General features: G+C 40.3%; 1 protein-coding gene across 8 annotated transcripts in view; it reads right to left on the bottom strand.

Annotated features, from left to right (window-relative positions):
- Positions 1-23,000, bottom strand: part of SMAD1 (SMAD family member 1) — a 100,729-nt gene that overhangs the window by 62,182 nt on the left and 15,547 nt on the right. For 7 of the 8 annotated variants that reach the window (XM_067035609.1, XM_067035603.1, XM_067035605.1 and 4 more), the window contains one exon: positions 7,082-7,659. In XM_067035609.1, coding sequence (XP_066891710.1) covers positions 7,082-7,481 — 400 coding nt within the window. In that variant the 5' untranslated portion in view covers positions 7,482-7,659. Of the gene's footprint in view, positions 1-7,081; positions 7,660-13,720; positions 13,826-23,000 lie in introns of all 8 variants that reach the window. The other variant, XM_067035607.1, reaches the window with a different exon arrangement.

Genomic DNA, 23,000 nt, shown 5'->3' with positions numbered 1-23,000 from the left:
CCCACTACCCACCTTCAGGCACAAATGTTCTGAACTACCTTTTACAGCTTTCAAAGCCTTCTTCCTTCTTTTCAATGTCATACACATCTCTCTCCCACACCAAAAGTAGCAGAGAACCATCCAGGCTAGGATCACAAACTTAAAGTAACTAGGCACAGCAGTACATCTGTATCATAGCGAGTCATGGGACGCATACGTGCTAATTTTCCTCTTAGTCTTGACCTACCTTTTGAATTGGTTCTCCCTGGCCTACCTTATTAGTTATACTTTCTTCTTTACTGTAAGTCTTCTTATAAACCAATTTAAATCCTTTGTACGATGAAATATACTATATACTTATATGACTGAACCACCGCACAGGCTGGACCACAATGTCCAGATGCGCTGGAGTCCAGTGAGCTTTTCCATGGCCACGCTCAGGCTGGTAAGAGTTGGCTGCATCTTCCGTCCACACTTCTATCATTCAATTTAGCACACTGTGCTGTACTCACATGCCCATCTTTCTCTGGCAGACCCAGTTCCTGAGGAGTTGTACATGGGCCCCAGATGTTTGAGTGAAGAGGAATTTAGATGTAGATAATGAACACAGGGTGTGATGGTTAATTTTATGTGTCAACCTGACTGGGTTGAGGGATGCTCAGGGAGCTGGTAAAACAGTATTTCTGGTTGTGTCTGTGAGGGTGTCTCCAGAGGAGATAAGCATTGGAATTGGTAGACTGAGTAAGGAAGATCACCCTCCCCACTGTAACTGGACATCACCCAATTGCTGAGCACATGAACAGAGCAAAAAGGCTGGATCACCCATCTTCTTCTGCCCTTGGATATGGTGCTCCTGGTTCCCAGGCCTTTGGACTAAGACTGGGATTTCCACTATCAGACTTCCTGGTTTTACAGCTTGCAGACAGCAGATCATAGGACCTCTCGGCCTCCATACTCATATGAGCCGGCTCCCATAATAAATCTATAATATATAATAGACTTTTTATAAAAACTTTTTTTTTTTTTTTTTTTTGGCTGGGCTGTGAGGCTTATGGGATCTTAGTTCCCTGACCAGAGATTGAACCCGGGCCCTCATCTGGGAAAGAGCCGAGTCCTAACCACTGGACCGCCAGGGAAGTCCCAATAGTAGACTTATTAATAGGATAATTAATAAATTAATTTAAATTTAATAGGATCCTATTAAATATATAGGACCTATGTATGTAATATATATGTATATAATATATAAGATCTCTATATATGTGTGTGTATGTATATACAGAGAGATCAATCGATTGATCTATCCTATTGGTTCTGTTTCTCTGGAGAACTCTGACTATAATATACAGGTCATAATGCTTTATTTTAATTTTTATAGTTGATATTGTTGCTAATTAATCCTAAATCTTCAAAACACTCATCACCATCATATCTTGGTATCTGGTTTACAGCTTCAGTCACCAGACTCCTAGATACAGCCACTCAGATAAACTTGAAGGAAAAGTCAATACGCCCCCCCCATCACCATCCTCCAAATGGATGTACTAATACAAAGACTTAAAAAAAAAAAAAAGGCACTTTAATTAGATAGAGGTTTTTGTCATCCTTGGCTCATGTAAAAACACATTCACAACATGAAGAAACATTAAAATTTTTTGATTTTAATTTTTTAAATATTAATTTTATTAAATCTTGATCCTTGAGTATATGTCTGTCTAATATTCTGTGTGACAATGTTAAAGCACTCACAGAGCACCTCTGCTAAATGCCAGAACACAATAGTTGTTGAGGAAAAGCACTCGATGTGACTGAGTCAACGAGCTGCTTTTTCAAGGAATCACCATTTAAAAAATTCAAATAATGGCAGATTCACATGCAGCTGTAAGAAGTAACACAGAAATCCTGCTTACCCTCTTACCCAGTTTCCTCAAATGGTAACATCCTGCCAAACTATAGAACGTCATCACAATCACGACACTGACACCGATACAGTCAAGATACAGAATGCTTCCATCAACCCCAGGGTCCCTCCCCCATGTTGCCCTTTTATAGCCACACCCACTCCCCTCCTGCCCCCAGCAACCACCAACGCATTCTCCATTTCTATGATTTTAAGGCCTTCTTCTTAAGGTAAAATTTACCAAGCCAGGAATTACCTGGTGACTGAGGCAGCCAAAGGGGCAAAACTTGCATTCGGTCAACAGGTGAAGAGAATTTTAGGTGTATTTTAAACATCTGGGAGCCATGCTGCTGAAAATGGAAGCACCAGGAAGTGAACAGCAGGGTGTTACTTTAAAGATCGAACTGAAATCTCGGAACTTCAAGCTCAGGATCAATACGGCCTTGCAAGTGGATGAAGTTCAAAGTACAGAAGATAATTCTCAGGAACCATGTGAAAAACATTAAAAAACAAAAAAGGCCAAATGACAGGAAGTCTCCATGAAGACATTTTAATGGCAGCAGAGAGCAACTGAATAGCCTTCTCATACCACATTGAGATGACTGACTTTACCCTGTCAGCATTTGCTTTGGTAAAGAAAAAGAAGACCGCTATTTAACCCAACCACTAATAAGTAGCCTGGACTCTAAAGGCTACCAAAAGTCCAAGTAAACAGTCACCTGTTACATCATTAGCAGGGGCACAGTCTTCAGAAACTGCACAACTTCCTCTTTCCTATAACCATCCACACACTTGCAGAAAAAGAAATTCTTACCACTTTCTACTTTCCCAAAGATGCATTTTTCAGAAATGGCCAAGGAACTTAGTACCTTTCACCAAAAGGAAGGTTCGACCCTCTCACACTCTCTCCTGTCACTGCCCATGAGGAACACAAGTTGTTGCAAAGTGTTTCTGTAACTTTCGGTTTTTTCCCCACCACAATGTTTAGACTCTTTTATTTATAACAAAATTAATGGCACAGGTTAAAGAAAAACTACGTTTACTTAAATCCATTAAAATTATTTTTGGTCAAAGAAACAGAGGTAGTAAAAGATACCCCCAAAGAACAACTATAAAACTTCCACTGGGCCAAACAACAAAGCATTCCCTTCTCCCCTCACTCCTCCACTCCCTTTAAGACACCTTTATCACATTGTATCAGAATGCTAATCTTGGGCTTCCCTGATGGCGCAGCGGTTGAGAGTCCGCCTGCCGATGCAGGGGACACGGGTTCGTGCCCCAGTCCGGGAGGATCCCACATGCCGCAGAGCAGCTGGGCCCGTGAGCCATGGCCACTGAGCCTGTGCTCCGCAATGGGAGAGGCCATAACAGTGAGAGGCCCAGGTAACAACAACAACAAAAAAAGAATGCTAATCTTAATGAATATCAGCAGGAAGGGAAATTCTGGAAAGAGCAAGTCAGTTTAATACCCCTAACAAGATGCTAACAAGATGCAAAGTTCAAAATGATGAAGGATTTCAAACTGTAATTCCTTAGCATCTCTTTTCAATAAGAGACTTCATCTTGTCAGCTGGACTTGACCTGCCTGGATACCTTAAAGCAGTGGTTCTCACACTTTAGCCTGAATCAGAATCACCTGGAGAGTTTGTCAAAACAGATTGCTGGCTCCATCCCCAGAGTTTGATTCAGCAGGTCTGTGGAAGGATCTAAAAATATTCGTTTCTACCAAGTTCCCAGGTGATGCTGATGCTGCTAGTCTGAGGACCACACACTCTGAAAACCACTGCTCTAAATCCAGAGACTCCCAATTTCTGCTGAAGTTTTCTCTAGAGATCCCAAAAGGGGCCTTGGCAGAAAATAACAAGTTTGGGAGACCTGACTATCTTACGCTTAAACTGCTCTTTGAAACACTTTATCTGAGGTAAAATAGTTACAGAGTTCAAAGTAATTCAGTGTTGAGCTGCGTGTCCACAGCTTACACTTCCAGACCCCTCTTTTCCTATTTCACGGAAACAATAACCAGGTGTGCTCCATGCTGCATTATAGAGGGAAAATGCCTACTTAACTCTGGGATCGTGAGCGGCTGAGGCCCCACTGCACTTTGATTTAGAGGGGCTTCTCCCATGAGGTGCAGGGGCTGTTTCACGGTGGTCTCTGGAAGAAGTCCAGTTACTCTTATTCCCACCATATTTTCACTTCACAATATAAAAAATATAAGGAAAATCCTGATATGTTCAAACTCAACAGATATTGGCCTCACGGTTTTTTTTGTTTGTTTGTTTTTGCGGTACGCGGGCCTCTCACTGTTGTGGCCTCTCCCTTTGCGGAGCACAGGCTCCGGACGCGCAGGCTCAGCGGCCATGGCTCACGGGCCCAGTCGCTCCGCGGCATGTGGGATCTTCCCGGACCGGGGCACGAACCCGTGTCCCCTGCATGGGCAGGCGGATTCTCAACCACTGCGCCACCAGGGAAGCCCGGCCTCAGGGTTTTTGAGAACTGGCCCGTGCACGGCTCACCAGATTCCTGGCTAAAGGGGAGGGTGGAACGATACTGGTGGAGTCTCACAATGCCCTGTTTTAGCTGGTTTCCCACCTCCTCCCTATCAAGCCTTTTACATGTAAATTATTAAGAGCAACAAAATCACCTCAGCATTAACTTTTAAAAAAAGCCTTTCCACCTTATGTCAGACAGTAACGGCAATGAAATGAACACAAAAGAGAAGATGATGGTTGGAGGACATAAATTGAAAGCTCATCTCTAAACAAACAAACAAAAAGACCATACAGAGAAACTAAAACAGCAAAAATGTATTTAACATTTAATCATTTAAACATTTAATCATTTAAACATTTAATCATTTAACAGCAAAAATGTATTTAACCATGCTCACTACTAAAGGTAGAGATGATAATAATAAACATGGTTCTTGCCATCATGGAGCTTGATTTACTATCCTGCAAGGAAGATTAACGATGGTAAATATAAGTGTGAAGAACATCAGGAAGAAATTCAAATTGCTATGGGAAACACAGACAGGCCTGGGGAGGGGATGCGGGGGGAGGGGGAGGAGGTATCAACAAAGGCTTCTCAGCAAAGTTGGCCTCCATTAAGCTTAGGCCTGAAGGATAAAGAAGAGTGAACTAGGCAAAGAGGGAGGAGAAACGAGGTATAGAGGAAGAGTGCACTGAGTGTCCCCATATGATTCAAGGACAAGAAGCATGGAAGGTGGGAAAAGAAGCTGGCGAGGTAGGTGAAGACCAGAACACAGAGCTGTGTGTAAGAGCAATGGGAAGCAGGAAGATTACATGGCCATAGCGCGCGTCTTCAAAGGACACTCTCTGTAGTGCACTGGTCCCCAGCTGCTGCAGCGTAAGATGAAACGGAGAAACGGAGCAGAGTGGAGGAAGGGGTGGCCGGAGAAAATGTATCCAGTGTTTTCTCAATACTGAACCTTGGCTGTCTGACACACAGGTCACTTAATTTATAGGGACCTCAGTTTTACTGTTTGTGAAGTGGGATTAGAAACTTCCCAGTGTACCTCTTAAAGTTACTATGGGGATCTAAAACCCAAGTACCTAGGCAATCCTGTTTGTACATATTACACACTAAAATTTAAGTCACAGTGCGTGTGACAAGCAGTAAAGAATGTCTAGATTAGAACAAGGAGAATTCAGCAAGATGGCTGGAAAAAAGCAAGTATAGTCCTAGTCCTGAACAACTGTAACAAGATGTAACTTTTAAAAGGATACAATAAAACCCAGTTACCTAGAAATAAATCTAAGAAAAGATGTGCAAGAACTTTATGGAAGAAACTTAAGATACCTAAATAAATTTAGAAAAATACTGCGCTCAAGAGGAGAACTATGTCAATCCTTCCCCAAATGAAATCAATGAAAAATTGATTGAAATTTTTATAAAATCCAATTCCAATAAAATCTCCAGAGGATTTTTCACAGGCCTTGACAAGGTAATCCTAAAGTGTGTAATACAGAAATCACAAATCAATGATGTTGAATGAATATAGCAAATTGTAGAAGGATACTCCAATATCATTACATAATACCTTTAAATATACGAAATTGACAGTACATACCGTCAAGGATTCAAACACATACAGAACTGCTGTGTAAAAGCACGCATGGGAATGATGAACTTCAAATTTAACCATCAAATTCAGGACAGTAGTTACTGAGGGCCACTGGGTGGTGGATACAAAGATGTTTATTATATTATTTCCTAGTCCTTAAACTCTCCTTAAATATTCCATAAGAAACCAGAATGCCTTTTATTTGAGAGCCATGTTATTACAGGATCTAGCTTAGTAGTTCCCAAACACCAATCCAATAGCTCCCATCAGCCCCACCTGGAGTACTTGTTAAAAACACGGATTACTAGGCTATGCCAGAATCAGAATTTCTGGGGTGGGGAGCCACGTGAACCTAATGCACAGCCTCATTTGGGAACCCTTGGTAACCACCAGCTATTAATAACTAATCCATCAACAAAATTGGTTCCAATCTGACAATGAGATATTTGAGGTCTTGAGATTGCCTGATCACTTTCCAATTGATGTCTAGAATGTGGACTCTAATTTGAGGGCAAAACCAAGTAAATTTTAAAGTATATCCTTTACTGTGCTTCTCCCCTGCCCACCGGCCAAGGTCATATATGTAAAAACTAAGAATATCTTATAAAGTAATAGTATCAAATGATTCCACAGCAGAACATAATTCCTTCATATCCTCTACAGGGAATATGCCATAGCAAAATTCCACTGAGATGATAAAAATTGCTATTTTTAAGGATAAAGTGATTCAAGTCACTGGCAACTGCCCTCAAGTAGGTAGACAGCAACGCCATGCTTCCTTCCTTTCCTGATTTTCTTCCCTCACAATAAAATCATAGCTAAATTTGTCTAGAGAAATGCACAGAGCCAAAGGGAAACATAAAGAATAAATTTAGAAAGAAAACAATTTATTACAAGTTAGAGGTATTAGTGGCGGGATAACAGTTTTCACAGCCCTGCTCCTAAGAAATAAGGTTAACTAGAGACTACGCTGTTAGAACGTATGACAAATTCAAGGACGGACAAACGTACCTTTTCCCCTAATATTTAAAAATTACAACTAAAAACATGGAAAGGAATGATTTTGAGAAACAGTACAAATCTGCTAAACGCATCAACACAAAAGACTCACTTACCAGGGCTTTCTACTCGCTTATAGTGGTAGGGATTGATGCACACCTCCTTCTGCTTGGAACCAAAAGGAAACTCACAGCATTCCAGTGGTTTTAGTTCATGGTGGCTCTGAAGGTCGGGCCAGCGCCACACACGGCAGTAAATAACATGAGGCAGCCCCTTCCGGTGGGAAACTTGCAGCCTGCCGTCCAGGGAGCGGGGAATGGTGACACAGTTACTGGGCTGCCCCGGACAGCTCAAGGCCTTTTCCAGTTCCTCCATGGCACCTTTCTTTTTCTTCAGTTTTTTCACCAAAGCATCAACAGCTTTCTCTGCCCATTTTTCTTCTTCATCACCCTGTTTCCACCCAAGAAGTCTCTTCACAGCTGGACTTGTGAAGGAAAACAAACTTGTCACGTTCATGATGGCACCACGTACACTCCTTGTGGATGGAGAAAGAAAGATGTCCCCAAATGTGAAAGGACAGCAGAAGAGGTTTCACTTTATTTACATAGGATTCTCCTTAGCTTCTTCGTGCTGAGGTCCTGAAAAGCAGAAATCACCATTCCTAGTGTTTCCAAAAGTAACCCAAAGTCAGCACCTAGAAAAGAAAAAAGGGAAACACATGTTTAAAATCATCTCTAGCACACAATCACAATTTATTAAACAATTGCCACGGGCCAGATACTATTTTAAGCACTTTTATGTATTACAGTATGCTATGGGCTGAATTACGTCCCCCCCTAAAACTCATGTTGAAGCCCTCACCCCCAGTGTGACTGTATTTGGAGATGGGGCCTCTAAGGAAGTAATTAACATTAAATGAGATCATGAGGATGGGGCCCTGATCTAATTGGATTGGTGGCCTTATAAGAAGAAGGGAGAGATTTCCCTCTCCCTCCCTACATGTGCACCCACTGAGGAAAGGCCTTCTTCATAGAGAGAAGGTAGCTGTCTGCAAGCCTGGAAGAGAGCCCTCACCAGAAACCAAACTGGCTGGAGCCTTCATCTTGGACTTCCCAGCCTCCAGAACTGTGAGAAATACATTTCTACTGTTTAAGCCACTCGGTCACTGGTATTTTGTTATGGCAGCCCAAGCAGACTAACACAGTATTTAATCCTTTAAATAATTCTTTCAACTAGGTAATACCATCATTTCCACTTTATAGATGAATAAACTGAGATGCAGCTTTAAAAAAGAGTATGTTACTGTTTACACGAGTTCTGAGATGGAAGCAACAGACCCCTTAGTGCAAAAAATGTTCAAGTCCTCAACAAATATTGTGATGTTTTATATTTAGATTCATTTCTAGGCTCTAAGATATATATTTCAAAATACACCTCAATCAACAAAAACTGAAAGCAAAAGGAAAAAAAAAAATGCAATAGTCTTGGGCTTCCCTGGTGGCGCAGTGGTTGAGAGTCCACCTGCCGATGCAGGGGACACGGGTTCATGCCCCGGTCTGGGAGGATCCCACATGCCGCGGAGCGGCTGGGCCCGTGAGCCATGGCCGCTGAGCCTGCGCGTCCGGAGCCTGTGCTCCGCAAAGGGAGAGGCCACAACAGTGAGAGGCCCGTGTACCGCAAAAAAAAAAAAAAAAAAAAAAAAAAAGCAATAGTCTTAACATCTATTTTGGTTTGTTCCTCAAGTATGTCTTACACTATAAAAAAGATAGTTATATTTACACTATATAAATGTAGCAACATTTTAGGGTATTTATTCAGTAAACCAGTAAACAAGCTTATGCCTATGGGCTATCAGGCAAGTAAGGTAGGAAGTTATCCCCTACTTTTTCAAATTTGCTTTTTATTGATATGAAAGGAATGAAGCACTTGAACATGTACTGTACCAAATACTTTTGTCAAGTTGTCTCATTTAAACTTTCTAGTTACTCTCCACCAGATAAAAACACAAACAGTGAAAAAGATTAAAGATGATAACTTTGTACCAAGTCTGGCTAAGATTCAGCAGCAGGTATCAAACCAAACCTCCTCCCCAGAATAACTATAAAAGCTGAATAAAATACAAATGAACAAACCAGGGGGAAAAAAATCCCAACTTTTTAAAGGTATCAAAGAGCAACCAAAGTACGCAGGACATGAGGGGCCGAGATGCTGGAGAGATGTGAAAAGCAATGAAGTAATAAGCTGAACACTCTTCATTGCTTTTCTTCTCAAGGCATTTATTTGCTAATGCCTGTGCTGTGAGTAGCCAAGCAGAAGGAGGCTAAAGAACCCAACAGAGATTTCAGTAGTCTCATAGTGCTGAGGAGACCAAAAAAAGAAAAATGGAGTTGAGGGCCTGGTAAACATACCAGGCTTTCAGTTGAGACCCCTGAAGAGGTATGTCCTAGTGTGCAAGGGCAAAACTGAAATGGACCAATGTTTACAAACACTGAAACACAGGCTAGAATCATCCTAATAGAATCATCTTAATACTAGACTGGAACAAGATGATGGGAAAAGAGGAGAGAAAAACTGTGAGAGAGGAAATATTTGTAGATACTGGCCAAAGATTTTCCAAAAGTGAAAACAGATGTCTAGCCACAGATTCATGAAGGCCTACAAATCCAAAGAAGGAGAAAGGTATCCACAAGTTTTAATGTGTCATATCACAGTGTAATTGCTGAAAACCTACCACAAAAATCTTTAAAAAGACACAATACTTTCAAAATGAGTACAATAAGGCTGACAGCTGACATTTCAACAGAAACAATGGAAACCAGATGACAGTGAAATGACATCTTTAGCCTACAAATAAAAAGCTGGAAACTCAGAATTCTATACTTAGTGGAGAAAAAGCATTCAAAATGACTGTGAAATAAATATGCTCTCCAACAAACAAAATCTGAGAGAACTGGCTTCCAGCAGGAATTTTAAGGCACAAGGGAAAAGCAAGAAACTGCAGGAAAGAACGAAGAGCTCCAAAAGGGTACTGACTTTACAGAACAATTATAGGAATGTCTTGTGGTGTTTAAAATACAGAATTAACATGCGTAACAAAAAAAAGCAGAAGGGGTAAATGAAGTCAGATTTCTAAGGTCCTTGTATTACCCAGGTTGTGGTAAAGCATTAAAGTATTGTTGATATGTTATGAATTCATGTCATAATAAAGCAACAACTGAAAGAATTTAAAAACCATAAAAAGGTAATAGAGGAGTTAAAAATACGGAATTATTTTTTTAAATATGCTTAATCCAAAAAAACTTAAGAAAAAGGAAAAAAGAGCACATAACAGATGGGACAAATAGAAAACAGTAAGATTCGCAGCTAATCCTCAAAAAGTCTCAAGAATTACTTAAATATCAAGAGACTAAATTTGCCAAGCAAAAGACGGGAGTAGGGGTGGGGACACCACTTAACTATACTGTACTTACAAGAGACACACATCGTCAAATATAAAGACAGAGAACGACTGAAGGAAAAAAAATATGGAAAGAAATATACTATGCATATTCTAACCAAAAAAGCTCACACAGCTATCATATCAGGCAAAAGAAGCTGTAAAGTAAGAATCATCACCAGGGATAAAAGAGGGACATTTCATAATGTTAAAAGAGTTGATCCACCACAAATACATCACAATCCCAATTTTTTATCCAAGTAATCACAGTTTTAAAACACATAAAGCAGAAACTGACAGAATTAAAATGACTAACAATCTTAGTGGGAGATTAACACAGTAAATGACTAAACAAGCAAACAGAAATCAACAGATATAGAAGATTAACAACATGTTTAAAAACTTGACCCAATTCATGTATGTACCCAACAACTGTAACATACGTAATACTTTCAAAAACACATGGAATACTTATCCAAATTGACCATATAATGAGCCATTAAGCAAATCTCAACACGTATCAAAGGAATAAAACCATACCGAATATATCCTTTGATCATAGTATAACTAAGAATAAATGCCAAAAGTATTGTTATTGAAAATAATTACACTTTTAAATAATGCATGGGTCAAAAAAGAAACTACAGGAGAAATTAGAAAATATTTTAAACTGAATGATTATAAGAATGTGACACATCAAAACTTGTAAGATGTAGCTCAATCCATGCTTAGCAGGAAATGTGTTGTCTTTTTTTTTTTTTTTTCGGTGGTATGCGGACCTCTCACTTTTGTGGCCTCTCCCTTTGCGGAGCACAGGCTCTGGACGCGCAGGCTCAGCAGCCATGGCTCACGGGCCCAGCTGCTCCGCGGCATGTGGGATCTTCCCGGACCGGGGAACGAACCCGTGTCCCCTGCATCCGCAGGCGGATTCTCAACCACTGCGCCACCAGGGAAGCCCAAATGTGTTGTCTTAAATGCATATATTAGAAAAGAGAAAAAGCTGAAAACTAATTTTCTATGTATCTATCAAAAGAAAAAAAAAGGAACAGCTAATTAAACCTGAAGACAGTAAAAGGAAATGAGCAAAAATTAAATATATATATACAAAATAGAGAGAACCTATAAAATCAAAGTTGGCTCTTTGAAAATATGAATAAAATCAGATAGTCCTCTAAAAAAACCTATAAATCAATAAAAGAGAAGGCACAAATTACCAATAACAGGAATAAAAGGGGGAAATCATTACTGATCCTCAGAACTCAAAGGGATAATAATTATGTTTGTTTGTTTATTTGTTTTGTGGTACGTGGGCCTCTCACTGCTGTGGCCTCTCCCGTTGAGGAGCACAGGCTCCGGACGCACAGGCTCAGCGGCCACGGCTCACGGGCCCAGCCGCTCCGCGGCATGTGGGATCCTCCCGGACCGGGGCACGAACCCATGTCCCCTGCATTGGCAGGCAGACTCTCAACCACTGCGCCACCAGGGAAGCCCAGGGATAATAATTATGAACAGCTCTCATAGCAAACTGTGCATGTCTATAGCTACTTTGTGGTACAGACATACAGCTGTGCATGTCTATAGCTACTTCCTCACTAGAGGAAAATGACTCAGGAATTCTATCTTACTGTCTTCCTAGCTTTGGAACCTAGCCCTGTAGCTGGCACATATCAGAGGCTCAATAAATGTTTGATGAATGATTTAGCTCCATGAAGGAATCAGAAGGCCAAGTGTGGAGCTTTACTTATTCAACAGGCTGTAGTGGGTCAGTTGTTTCCTTTTGTAAAGAGTTTTACCAGTGTTTTGAAGCTGGCGTTATTTTCATTGAACAGAAAAAGAGAAAACAAAACTATGCTACCATCAAAGTCAGAGTGTACCTCCTGAAATGATCATTTACTTTTACTAAAGGTTAATTGTGCCAAAGAACAAGAAAGACAACTTCTTTTCCTTGTCCTCTAGCAACAATTTATAAAAGGAATACATTTCTTCTTATTCTCTATGTCCTTTTCTTTGACTCCAAAAACTGCTTTTTTATATTTTGGTCAATGGTTTTCAAATAGGGGGTGAGTTTATATCAAAATCACCTGGGGCTGTTTCATACTCTAGCACTGATGGGTTTGTTATAGAAGGTAAGCATGGGGGGAGTTGGGGAGATTAAGGACCACCGTTGCAGACCTTTGCTTTAACTGCTCAAAGTGACATTCATTCAGCAATGCTGCACTGAGTGCCTGCTAAGTACCTACGGTATCCACAGAGGATGGAAGCTGTCTCCATCCTGAAAAGCCAGTGTGTAAACAGTGAACTCTCCTGAAGCAAATTGGTCCCCCTGCATGCCAAGCTAAGGGACTGTACTGTGGAGTCCTGGGTCAAGTGCAGACCTCAGCAGGAAGCAATGACAGAGGACTGTAGCAAGGTGAACCCTGAGTGCAGGAATAGAAAAGGTGACCCATGTACCATGCATTTGCCCACCATGAACCAACAATAACACTGTGTGCAAAAGCTCTACGACAGGTATAAACGATAACGTATAAAAGCAGAAAAGGAGAGAAGAGTTAATTCCAGGGATTTCAGGAAGTTTTCCCAAAGAAGAACTATCAAACAAGCATTAACGGATGAGAATTTTGCAAAACAACAGAGCTAATATTCTGAGTGACCGTTACTTGATAGACACTGTTCCAAGCACTTTATATCTACGAACTAGTTTCACCTTTGTGACAAACCCTCTTTAGTGAACACTCCTATTTTCCTCATTTTACAGGTAAGGAAAGTGAAATACACAATAGAAAAGTTAAGCAACTTGTCCGAGGTTTTATGCGCACAGGTGTAAGCGGCGGGGCCAGAGTGAACCTATGTTGTCTGGCTCTAGAGCCTCAACTTTTAAACCACTTTTCTAAATTGCTCATTCTCACCAACATCAGAGAAATGCTAGGGTTCAAGGTTGTTGTAGACGATACAAGGCTGATAAAGGCAGGGCAAGACTGTGAAAGGCCTGTCATACATCTTATCCTGTGGACAAATGGAAGGCTTTAAATCAGGGCATCAGTGGGATCAGATTTATGTTTTAGAAAGACAGCTAAGGTGACATCCTCAATACAAAAGGCTTCTCCACACAGGGAATGAAAAATGAAAAAAAAAACCCTACGGTCTCCAAACACCACAGGGCCAGTTGGGGGGTTTGATGCCACTAAAAACATTAAAATGACAAGATCACAAACTCTTGCATATAAATGTGCATATGAAACAAAATACAGGCTGATGACGGATTTTTGCCTACTTGAGTTAAGCATTTATTTTTAATATTCAAGTCAAACAAGTAACCTACCTCCCATCAGGAACTCAAACATGTCCATGACACTATGGCCTTGGCAAGGCAACTCATTCTTTTTCTGCACCTTTTGGTACTTCCTGCTTTAGTTTATGTCAAAAGCTAAGTGGCGTTATCAGTTTAAAGTGCAAAACAAAAACATGAGTCAGCAAACAGAGATTTCCTTCCCTCTTCTCCAAATACAAACGTTTCACACTGACAAAGAAGCAAAAGCATTAAAGAAGCCCCTAGAAGCCTTAAAAAATAGGGAGATCTTTGTTCCGGCAACTTCACTTCTAGAAATTTACTCTAAGGAAACACTCTGCACTGGAAAGGTAAAAACGTTTTTGCAAAATGATTTTCATTAGTGCATTCTTTATTATAAGGAAAAAAAGAAATATCTAAAAGTTGGAAAATAAGTAAGATGTAGTATAATCCACTCAATAGAATATTATGTAACCCTTTCAAAATTATGTTCATAAAAATAACTGGGAAAAAACCTTAAGCAGAATGTAAAATGGTATATACAGCATGAACAACTATGTAAATATACCAAAATAACGGTATGCATAGCATGAACAACTATGTAAATAAACCAAAGCATGTAATGGTGGCTGGGTCTAGAAGGGTAATAATCTCTCTCTCTCTCTCTCTCTCCCCTACTTGTTAAAACTTTTCATACATTCTTTAATAAAAAACTGTTACTTGCAAATTTTTTAAAAGCCTCTATACACAAATATTTGCAAATTACACACAAAAAACAAAACAAAACCTCAATTCATTAACTCAAGCCACATACAAAGTCTACTTATAAATCAGGTTGCACTTACAATGTGACCCGATTTTGGAAGTAATAAAAATGCAGTTTAAAATAGGGTTCTAAAGTCAGGCCCTTTCCCTATGGAGTCTCGCCCACGGGAAGCATTTCTATTAGGAATGCCAGAACCAAATGAGAAAAATACTCTTATAATGCTCCTTTCGACATGGCCATTGAATTCTGCAACTTATGTGGTATTCCTTAATGTTACAAGGAAAAAAGGAAGAAGTTGTAAAATTCCTTTAACTGCTGTGAAACTCGTTCTATACTGAAAGGAAACCTCATTAGCCAATTGCACAACAACGGCATTTTCTCCATCTAGCAAAGAAACATAATTATCCAGCTGTGTGAATATCAACAAAATACATTCTGCCATGCAACACCTCAGATCCCAGATTACCACTGAAAGTTTTAAAAGGAAATTATTCTAATTTGTATCTGAAGCACAATAAAAAGGCCTGGGGGTGAGGGGAATGTGCTACAAACCAAGTACCTTTAACAGGAGGCGGAGAAGGAGGGGAGACAGACAATGGCCAGCCGCCCTCTACAGCTTCAGACCAGTGCTGTTACAGTTCCTGCACTGGCACGCAATTCAGTGAACTAGACAAAACCACTGATTCCTTTAAATACTGAGGGAATAATGAGGGAATAATGAATAATAAAATCAGCATGAAATACAGGCTCCAAAAAAGTGACTGGGGGGAAAAACATCAAAGATGCCCCGCTAGTACCTTAAAAAAAGTAGATAAATGGTCTACTGTCAATGAAGCAAGCAACTCTCCCCCACCCCCGACTTCTTGTTCTTTGGTTCATTACTGTCTTAACTCTAATGGTAAAACATCAAGGCATAAAGATCAAAAGAATCAAGGAACTAAACGCACAGGTATTGATTAACTTCGCTGTGGAACTGTTTAACCGTTGGATGTGTTACTTAAGAAAAACGAAAACTTTACAAAAATTATCTTTCTGTAAAAAAATGCCTGATCCATTTTGCGGGGGAAACAAGTATTTCCAAGTAACTAAATAAACTGTATGCGTATTTCCTGACTTATACCACTAGCTCTTCTTAAACAGAAGATCCTGTGAAGAAACAGAAAAAGTAAGACTCTAGTTCCTGAAGAAGAGCTACTGTGCGGCTTTAGAGAAATCACAAGCAAACTACATGATTTCTGTAGTTCGGTAGTTGTAGCTAAATTATTTCACCAAATACCTCACCAGAATGCCATGGAGATGTAAAGTACATCAGAGGTGTGTTGTATAAAGTGACTGGTGGCAATATTAATTAGTTCTGTGGAAAGGTATGTGTCATCTAGCCTAACATCCGATTTCAGATAGGATTCAAGGCCTGATGAGAACTCTTGCCTCCCCCAGCTTAGATAAATTAAAACATCAAAGAGTCAGAAAGTTAACATACCAGGGGATCTGTAATGTAACTTTTCATTACTCCAAAATGGACTATTTTTTTTTTAACGTACTTCATTTCATTCAGGTACCCACATCAACCATATGTATACTCTTAACCAAAAGCAGAATCATCAAAACAGATCATGATTCCCAAGGAGGATAAAAAAAGACACTCAAACATTCCTGACACTCACAGGAACCACAGAATCACAGACACACACTATACATTAAGGTTAAAATTGCTTAAAAAGATGAAGGCTGAAAAGAAATATTCCAGAGACTCAATACCAGCACATATTTTAAAACAAAGAGCAACCCATCATTAAGCCAAGAACTGCAATGAGCTTTGCTGGTAAGAGTATGATGGAGAATTCACAAAAAAGGCAGGGTTGGGGGGTGAAAACCATAACCATATTCATTAGGCCTAAATAAAATTAGGCTACAGAATTAATCCAAAGTCCTGAAGAACTGGGAACTACCGAACTTTTGATAAAGCTAAAATACTTATTACTTAAAAGTAGAACCACAGACACCCCACATACTGGCTGAGTAGGAAGGCTTCCAGCTGGAGAACCAACCCTGTGAACGGTACCCAGGGAAACCAGTAATGAGGACAGGTAGAGACAGTACTCTGGACATACAGGACACAACCAGAGCAGTACCAACTCCAAACAGTTCCTAATAAAGCACCATCAATTACTGATCCTACAGCTCCTCAAAGAAAATGATACACCTTTATCTACCCTTAAGGCAAACGGAAAAAAAAGAGTTAAAATTTGCTACACAAGTATAATGCCATCACAATGAAAATAAAAACGGAGATGGTTTTTCTCCAGCTATTTCAGTCTCAGAAAATATCCCAAAGCAAGGACAGAGGTCTGTGGATCTGTGATTCTGTGATGTCCGTTTCAACAAATAACCTGTTCAAATGTTTCTTTTCCCTGGTTACTCCAATTAGGAACTCATTTGGCTTTGACATACTTGTCTTGAAGGAGAAAACAGGTGAAGTCCCTCTGCATTTCCTTTTCCTGTTTTAAACTAGCAGTTAGCCCTGGACCTTCACTCAACATTTCTCAATTTCAAACGGGTCAAATGTAGCTAAATAAAGCTCACCACTAACCAAAATAAAGGGGAAAACAAAATCCTAGAACAAGAAGAAAGTGAGGATGAATCAAACCTCTCTCCAGTTCTTTTACAGACTTGAAAGCGCTTTTTAAACTACCTACTTCTTTGCTGAGAAGTTGGGCTAACAGGAACTCTACTCTGATTGAGTCCTCAGAAAAAGAAAATATATTTAAACCAAGTCCCTACACAAGAAAGCGATACGAAGATCCACTGGAGGGTAGGGACAGATTGGGAGTCTGGGATTGACATGTACACACTGCAGTGTTTAAAATGGATAACCAACAAGGACCTACTGTATTGCAGAGGGAACTGTGCTCAATATTCTGTAATAACCTAAATGGGAAAGGAATTTGAAAAAGAATAAAGAAAAAATTAAAAAAACATTTTTTAAATAATACTTTTTACAAAAAAAAAAAAAAAAATCCACTGGCGATCACAGAATTCTGCTGGTCTTACAGCAAAGTCCTGCTGTCACAAACGTCCAGAAGGCAGACTTCACTTTCCTGAGCCTCTTACTATAAAGCCTTGTTTTGGTTACTTCCAAACATTTCCCAACTTTCTAAATGTCAGTTTCATGACACAGAATAGCTAGTTTGCCTCTTTTTCATTAAAAAATTGTTTTCAGAGGTTAATTTTCCAAATCTGGAGAAACTAGGGGGTGAAGGTGGAAGAGAGGACCAGCTCTTGAAAGCTATTTTTCATAATGAAGTCATGCAGGTACCGGTGCCTTTAAAACACAGGCACTAACAGCCGGTCTACCAGTCTCTCAGGTGTGACCTGAGGGACATGCTAGCAAGGGCTGCCGTGATGTGGTCCCCTCAACAGTGTTAAGTGAGTAGGAATCTTTGGAATCAAAAAGAAGAGCTTACCACCTACCACTTGGAAGTTCACCGTGAGCAGTGACATTTCAACCAACAGCAGCATCCCCTTGATGACAACGAAGCAAGGAATTTAGGGACGTCACACTTAGATGCGTCTCTAAGGACAGGGCCATAGTTTATGCGTCTAGTTGCACCAAGTATGCTATTTAATATATGTTCATTGTGTTAGAAAATCCTTCAAGACAAGAACTCTTTCTGGTTCTACTCTGCATACACAAGTCCTTCCATCCTGACGAATTCAGGCTGCTGACAGGGCACCTGGTCAATTTTTCTTAGTCACAGAGCTTCCCTTATAGAATAACATGTGTCAGTTCTGTTTTGTTTCACTAGACGATGACTTGTTTAAAGTAGACTGGAGACACTTAAAAGTTTTCTTGCTGTCCTCAACTTCAACAAACAAGCTTGGCTTATTTCTACATCTCCTTACCACTTCTCTAAAAGTTGTATAACATTCCTTAATCCCCCCCTGAATCCCTGTTCTCGAATTCATGCTTGTAGTGGAAAGCTGTCCTTCAGCACGTGGTGGCCTTTCAAGATATCCAGGTCCTAAAGGCCTCACTCTGATAAATCCCATCTGCAGTCACCTCAACTCAAAAACTGTACAGACTCATTTGGCTCGCAAGAGCTTACTCCTCAACCACTGGAAACTGCAGAGCAGGGACATTTGCAAATTTAACTGGACAGACTGTAAGCGGAAAAAGTATACAGTAGCTGTCTGTCAGAAAAAGACTCTTCGCTTTGAGTCATTGTTATCGTAGTATAGCAATTTTAATGACTGCAAAGCATGCTACACGCGGTAAATTCCCACAAGCCTCCAGTTAGGAATGATTCAATCATTAACAAATGAAAGAAATTATTTTAATTGAACTATTACCTTATGCAAGGATTATATTGGTCGTTTTTACAAACACGATCGTATTGACTTCTTATAGCAATATTTCAAGATGTATAGCATTCTCTCAATTTCAGTAATAAACCTAAGGATCAGAGGTTAAGTAACTTTTTCAAGATCATATTCTAGTAAGCGGTAGATTTACGCTTGAAACCAGAACAGATACTAAAGTCTATGAATCAGGTTAAGAAAAAAAAAAAAATCAGTAATTCAAACGCCAAATTCACAAATGAAAATGGAATAGGCCGAAGGATGGAATAAAACTGTCCCTTTTATTTAAAAAAGAAAAATAGTCTGCTGTATTTCATTTTTTGGAACATTTCTCCTGGCAGGTGTTATTTATGACAACAAACATGCACATCTGTAGGGGTGAGCTGACACCCACAAGGCAGGACAGCCTGAACCCTCTCCCTATATTTAGATCCTCCAGCTCCGTGCTTAACTGAATAATTTAATCAGGACCCTCTAGAAGGGAAACACATCCATATTCATCACAGGCATCAAAGGAAACATCTTTACAAGTTATATCCTTTTACAAACCAACATATGGTCTCACGCCATTCTCCCAATTGTTGAACTCCTCCTCTGGGAAGAGCATGGAATTTTCTTTCTTTTTATCACTTGAAAAAATCACTTCCCTCCTAATTCAGTAAAACTGGGTGGAGGCCACTTCCTCCACAGGTGAGAGAAATAAAACTTGTTGCTCTGTCATTGTCAGGAATTTTAAAGTGAACCATTTATTTTATGTGCTTTCCAAATGGAAACAAAAGGCAGGCGAAATCTGGAGTAAGAAATCAGGGCACAGTCTCCAGGCTTTCAAATAAGACCCCCACGATGTTTCTGTCATTTTGAGATGCTTCTAAATGAGAAAGCAGGAGCCCTTCACTTGGAATGAAAAAAGATAGGTCTGAAGAGCAGCTTTCCACTTAGCAGCTAGCTGCTCTTTGAACAAAACACCTCTCTGAGCCTCAATTTGCTCTTCCATGAAATTTTGATTTCACCACCTACCCCACTGGGCTGGTATCAGCCTTAAATAGGAATATGTGAAGTTGATTTGAAAATTATAACATGCTGAAAAATGTAACATATTTACAGAGCTGGTTCACAATAAGCTAATTCTAATATTTTGTTTATACAAAACGAAGTTTGTGTCCTAGCTTCTGTCTGTCCAGTGAAGTTCTAACTTTGTACAAAAAAAGGAAAGAAAATGATAAAAAGAAAGGCTGATAACCACTACAGTCATTCAACTCATTCGACAAACACCCACAATATGCCAGTCACTATTCTAAGCACTGAACAAGAGACAGAAACAGCTTTTTCTCTTTTTCAAAAAGATCATGCCTTCATGGGACCTACATTCTAGTGGTCAGGGAAGGCCTCACTGAGGAGGTGATATTCTGACAGAAGCCTGAAAAGGTGAGGGATGGAGCCACGTGGATATCTAGGGAAGCAGTTCGCAGGGAGCAACGGCAGAGGCCAAGAGGCAAGAATATGCCTGAGATGTCCCAGGGGCAGCAAGGAGTCCAATGTGACTGGGATGGAGAGAGCAAGGGGTGGGGGTGGGGGGGTCGGAGCAGACAGACAGGAACGCCCCAAGGATTCTGTAGCTTTCCCTCCGATGAGACGAGAACGGCTGCCGGCTGGGAGCAGAAATGCCAGCGTGATCTGCCTTCTAGCTTAGCAGGCTGACTATGGTATGGCTGGGCTGAGAACGGTCCGAAAGCATGGAAGCAGGAGGAGGACGAGTGATAGTAGTAAGAAGGGGTAAAGAGACCAGTTACGAAGCTATAGCAGTTGTTACACAGTTCAAGATGCTAAAGGTTTGGATCAGCCCAGCAGAAGTGGTCAGATCCCAGCTACTGCGTACTCTGAAGGTACGGCTCTGAACAAATACACTTTATTGCTTAAGTAAATGAGGAAAATAATTAACCATACAGTTGGTGAAATCTGTTTAATTTTTAGAAGTGCAAAATCCCATATTATGGGCCGATGAGACGGAGTCCCTGAGCTGGGGTCAAAGGTCACTGGAGAAGTAGACAAGAATGATCATAGGAGCAGCAGGAAGGGACTAGAGACACTAAAATCCGGTAGGAATTGGGGTGGAGGAGGAGGAGTGAGGCAGTAAGTGAACAAGGAGGGGAAGTGTGGTATAACCTGACAGGATAGTCAAAGGTGGGTGTTTTTATGGAGGATGGTGGAAGAATGGTCTGAAGGAGACAATTAGGAGGCCCCTACCTCCAGCAGGCCCTGAGGTATGAGGGTGATGAGAGAAAACAGCCGCAGAAACAGCTACCAGGGAAGCAGCATCCTCAGATGCGTTTGATCTGTGTTCAAGATCATTCATGTTCCACATAACCCAGGTATCCAACAATAATGGAATGATTAAATAAATTATAGTACATCCGACAATGATGTAACTGTCAAAAAAAAGGGGGCGGAGGGAAGGACAGTCTTCCGTGTCTAACATGGAAAGAAAACCATACTGTAATTGTTCAGTTAAGAAAAGCTAGAGAACCATACACACGGTACAATCCCATTTTAAAAACACAAACAGAACCGAAACCTGCACATGTATAATATACGCACACCTTTAAAAGCCAGGAAGGAAATAAACAAATCTGAACAAGTGGTTACCTTTAGGAGTGAGCTGGCAGGAGGGGAGTTCAGGAAAGCAGACCGTTTTTATTTACAACCAATTACGGTTTTCAATTTTAAGACTCTAACAATAAAAACAAATAAAAACTGCAAGTAGGTAAGAGATTTATTCTACACAGCTCCAGGAGACAGTATTATGACCAACAGGTGACAAGATTTATTGTTTTACGAAGAAAAAATAATAGAAAGTGTCTCTGCACAGAATGGAATTATCACTGAACTAGGGTTTTCAGAGAAATGTATTCCGATACATGGGGTTGGGAGTATGACCTAATTCTGGGTGAATATGATATGGGTGGGAATGTAGTTTTTTATTATACAATTCAGCCACATGATCAAAAAATTCAATTTTACAAAATGGCATATTATAACAAAAAGTCAGTTTCCTTTCCGTTCTAGTTCCTAGTCCCCTTTCCATTAACAATTCAAATCTCCTTCCAATTTTTCAGGGCATGAATTTCTTACCAAAGAAATGTTTTGTATTACTCAAATATCTCAAGAGCAGTTTGGTCCTGTCCCTTTTCCAGTATGTAAATCTGTTATCTGGAAGAATAAAATAACTTCTCAAAATCAAAGTTTACATAACCACCGAAACAAACATTGAGATCAGCCAGAATTCACTCTCCTCCATGATCAATGACATCCTGTTTTCAATCTGCCAAAAACTAAGCTGGACTTACATTCGCTTGGCCACCTCAGAGGAGAAATTGAACAAAGAGCAGCAGCCCTTTTCCAGAACAGTAAGATCTCCCTCCAATTTAGAGCGAAAAGCAGCAGATGCTCCGTCTTTCACTGGGTGAGGGAAACAATGCCGTGGATACAAGCAAGCATCACCTACAGAATTAGGTGAGACCAGCGCCATCAATCTAGATCTCTTCTGCCTCAGATCACTCGTTCAGTCCAGTTCTATCCATTAACCTCCCCTCAGTGGGTTACTGACCAATCGAGATGGAAAAACCTAATAACAGAGTGCTCTTAGAAGGCTTCAGAACACAAGTTCTCCTCCTTTGTACGTTCAACTACTAAGAGGCGTTAGTCTCCACCAATTCACTATTCAACTGAACAGTACTTTAAGTGCTTATCCCCAACATAAAGGTGCGGTAGGAAGAAAATGGGTATGAAACAGTTCCCAGCATCACCCTGCTCATTGTTATGGGGGGCGGGGGGTTGAAGAACCATATTATCAGGTTGACTGTGATAAGAGTCACAGGACATGTTCAGGCTGTTTATCTAACAGACAGTGGCCAAAAACCTGTGCCATTTCTTTACCACAACTACCTCTCCTGTGCATCTTGGGCTTTGTGTTGCCTACCCTGATGTGGAAATCCAAACCAGTTCCGCTGACTATCAACCACCTGCATCAGTGGGGATGAACCACAGAATGGAGAAGGCAAAGCACCTTAATAAAACGTAACCATTGCTTTTCAAATAGGTATTATGCTTTGATCAAAGAACGCTTTTAATTCCTTACCACATGTTGCTTACACTAACCATAAAACTATTATATACTCTGAGAATGTAGTA

The sequence above is a fragment of the Kogia breviceps genome, chromosome 6 (assembly GCF_026419965.1).
Source record: "Kogia breviceps isolate mKogBre1 chromosome 6, mKogBre1 haplotype 1, whole genome shotgun sequence".
NCBI classification, from domain to species: domain Eukaryota; kingdom Metazoa; phylum Chordata; class Mammalia; order Artiodactyla; family Physeteridae; genus Kogia; species Kogia breviceps.
The sequence above is the reverse complement of the archived record's forward strand: the minus strand, read 5'-3'. Positions and strand labels throughout refer to the sequence as shown.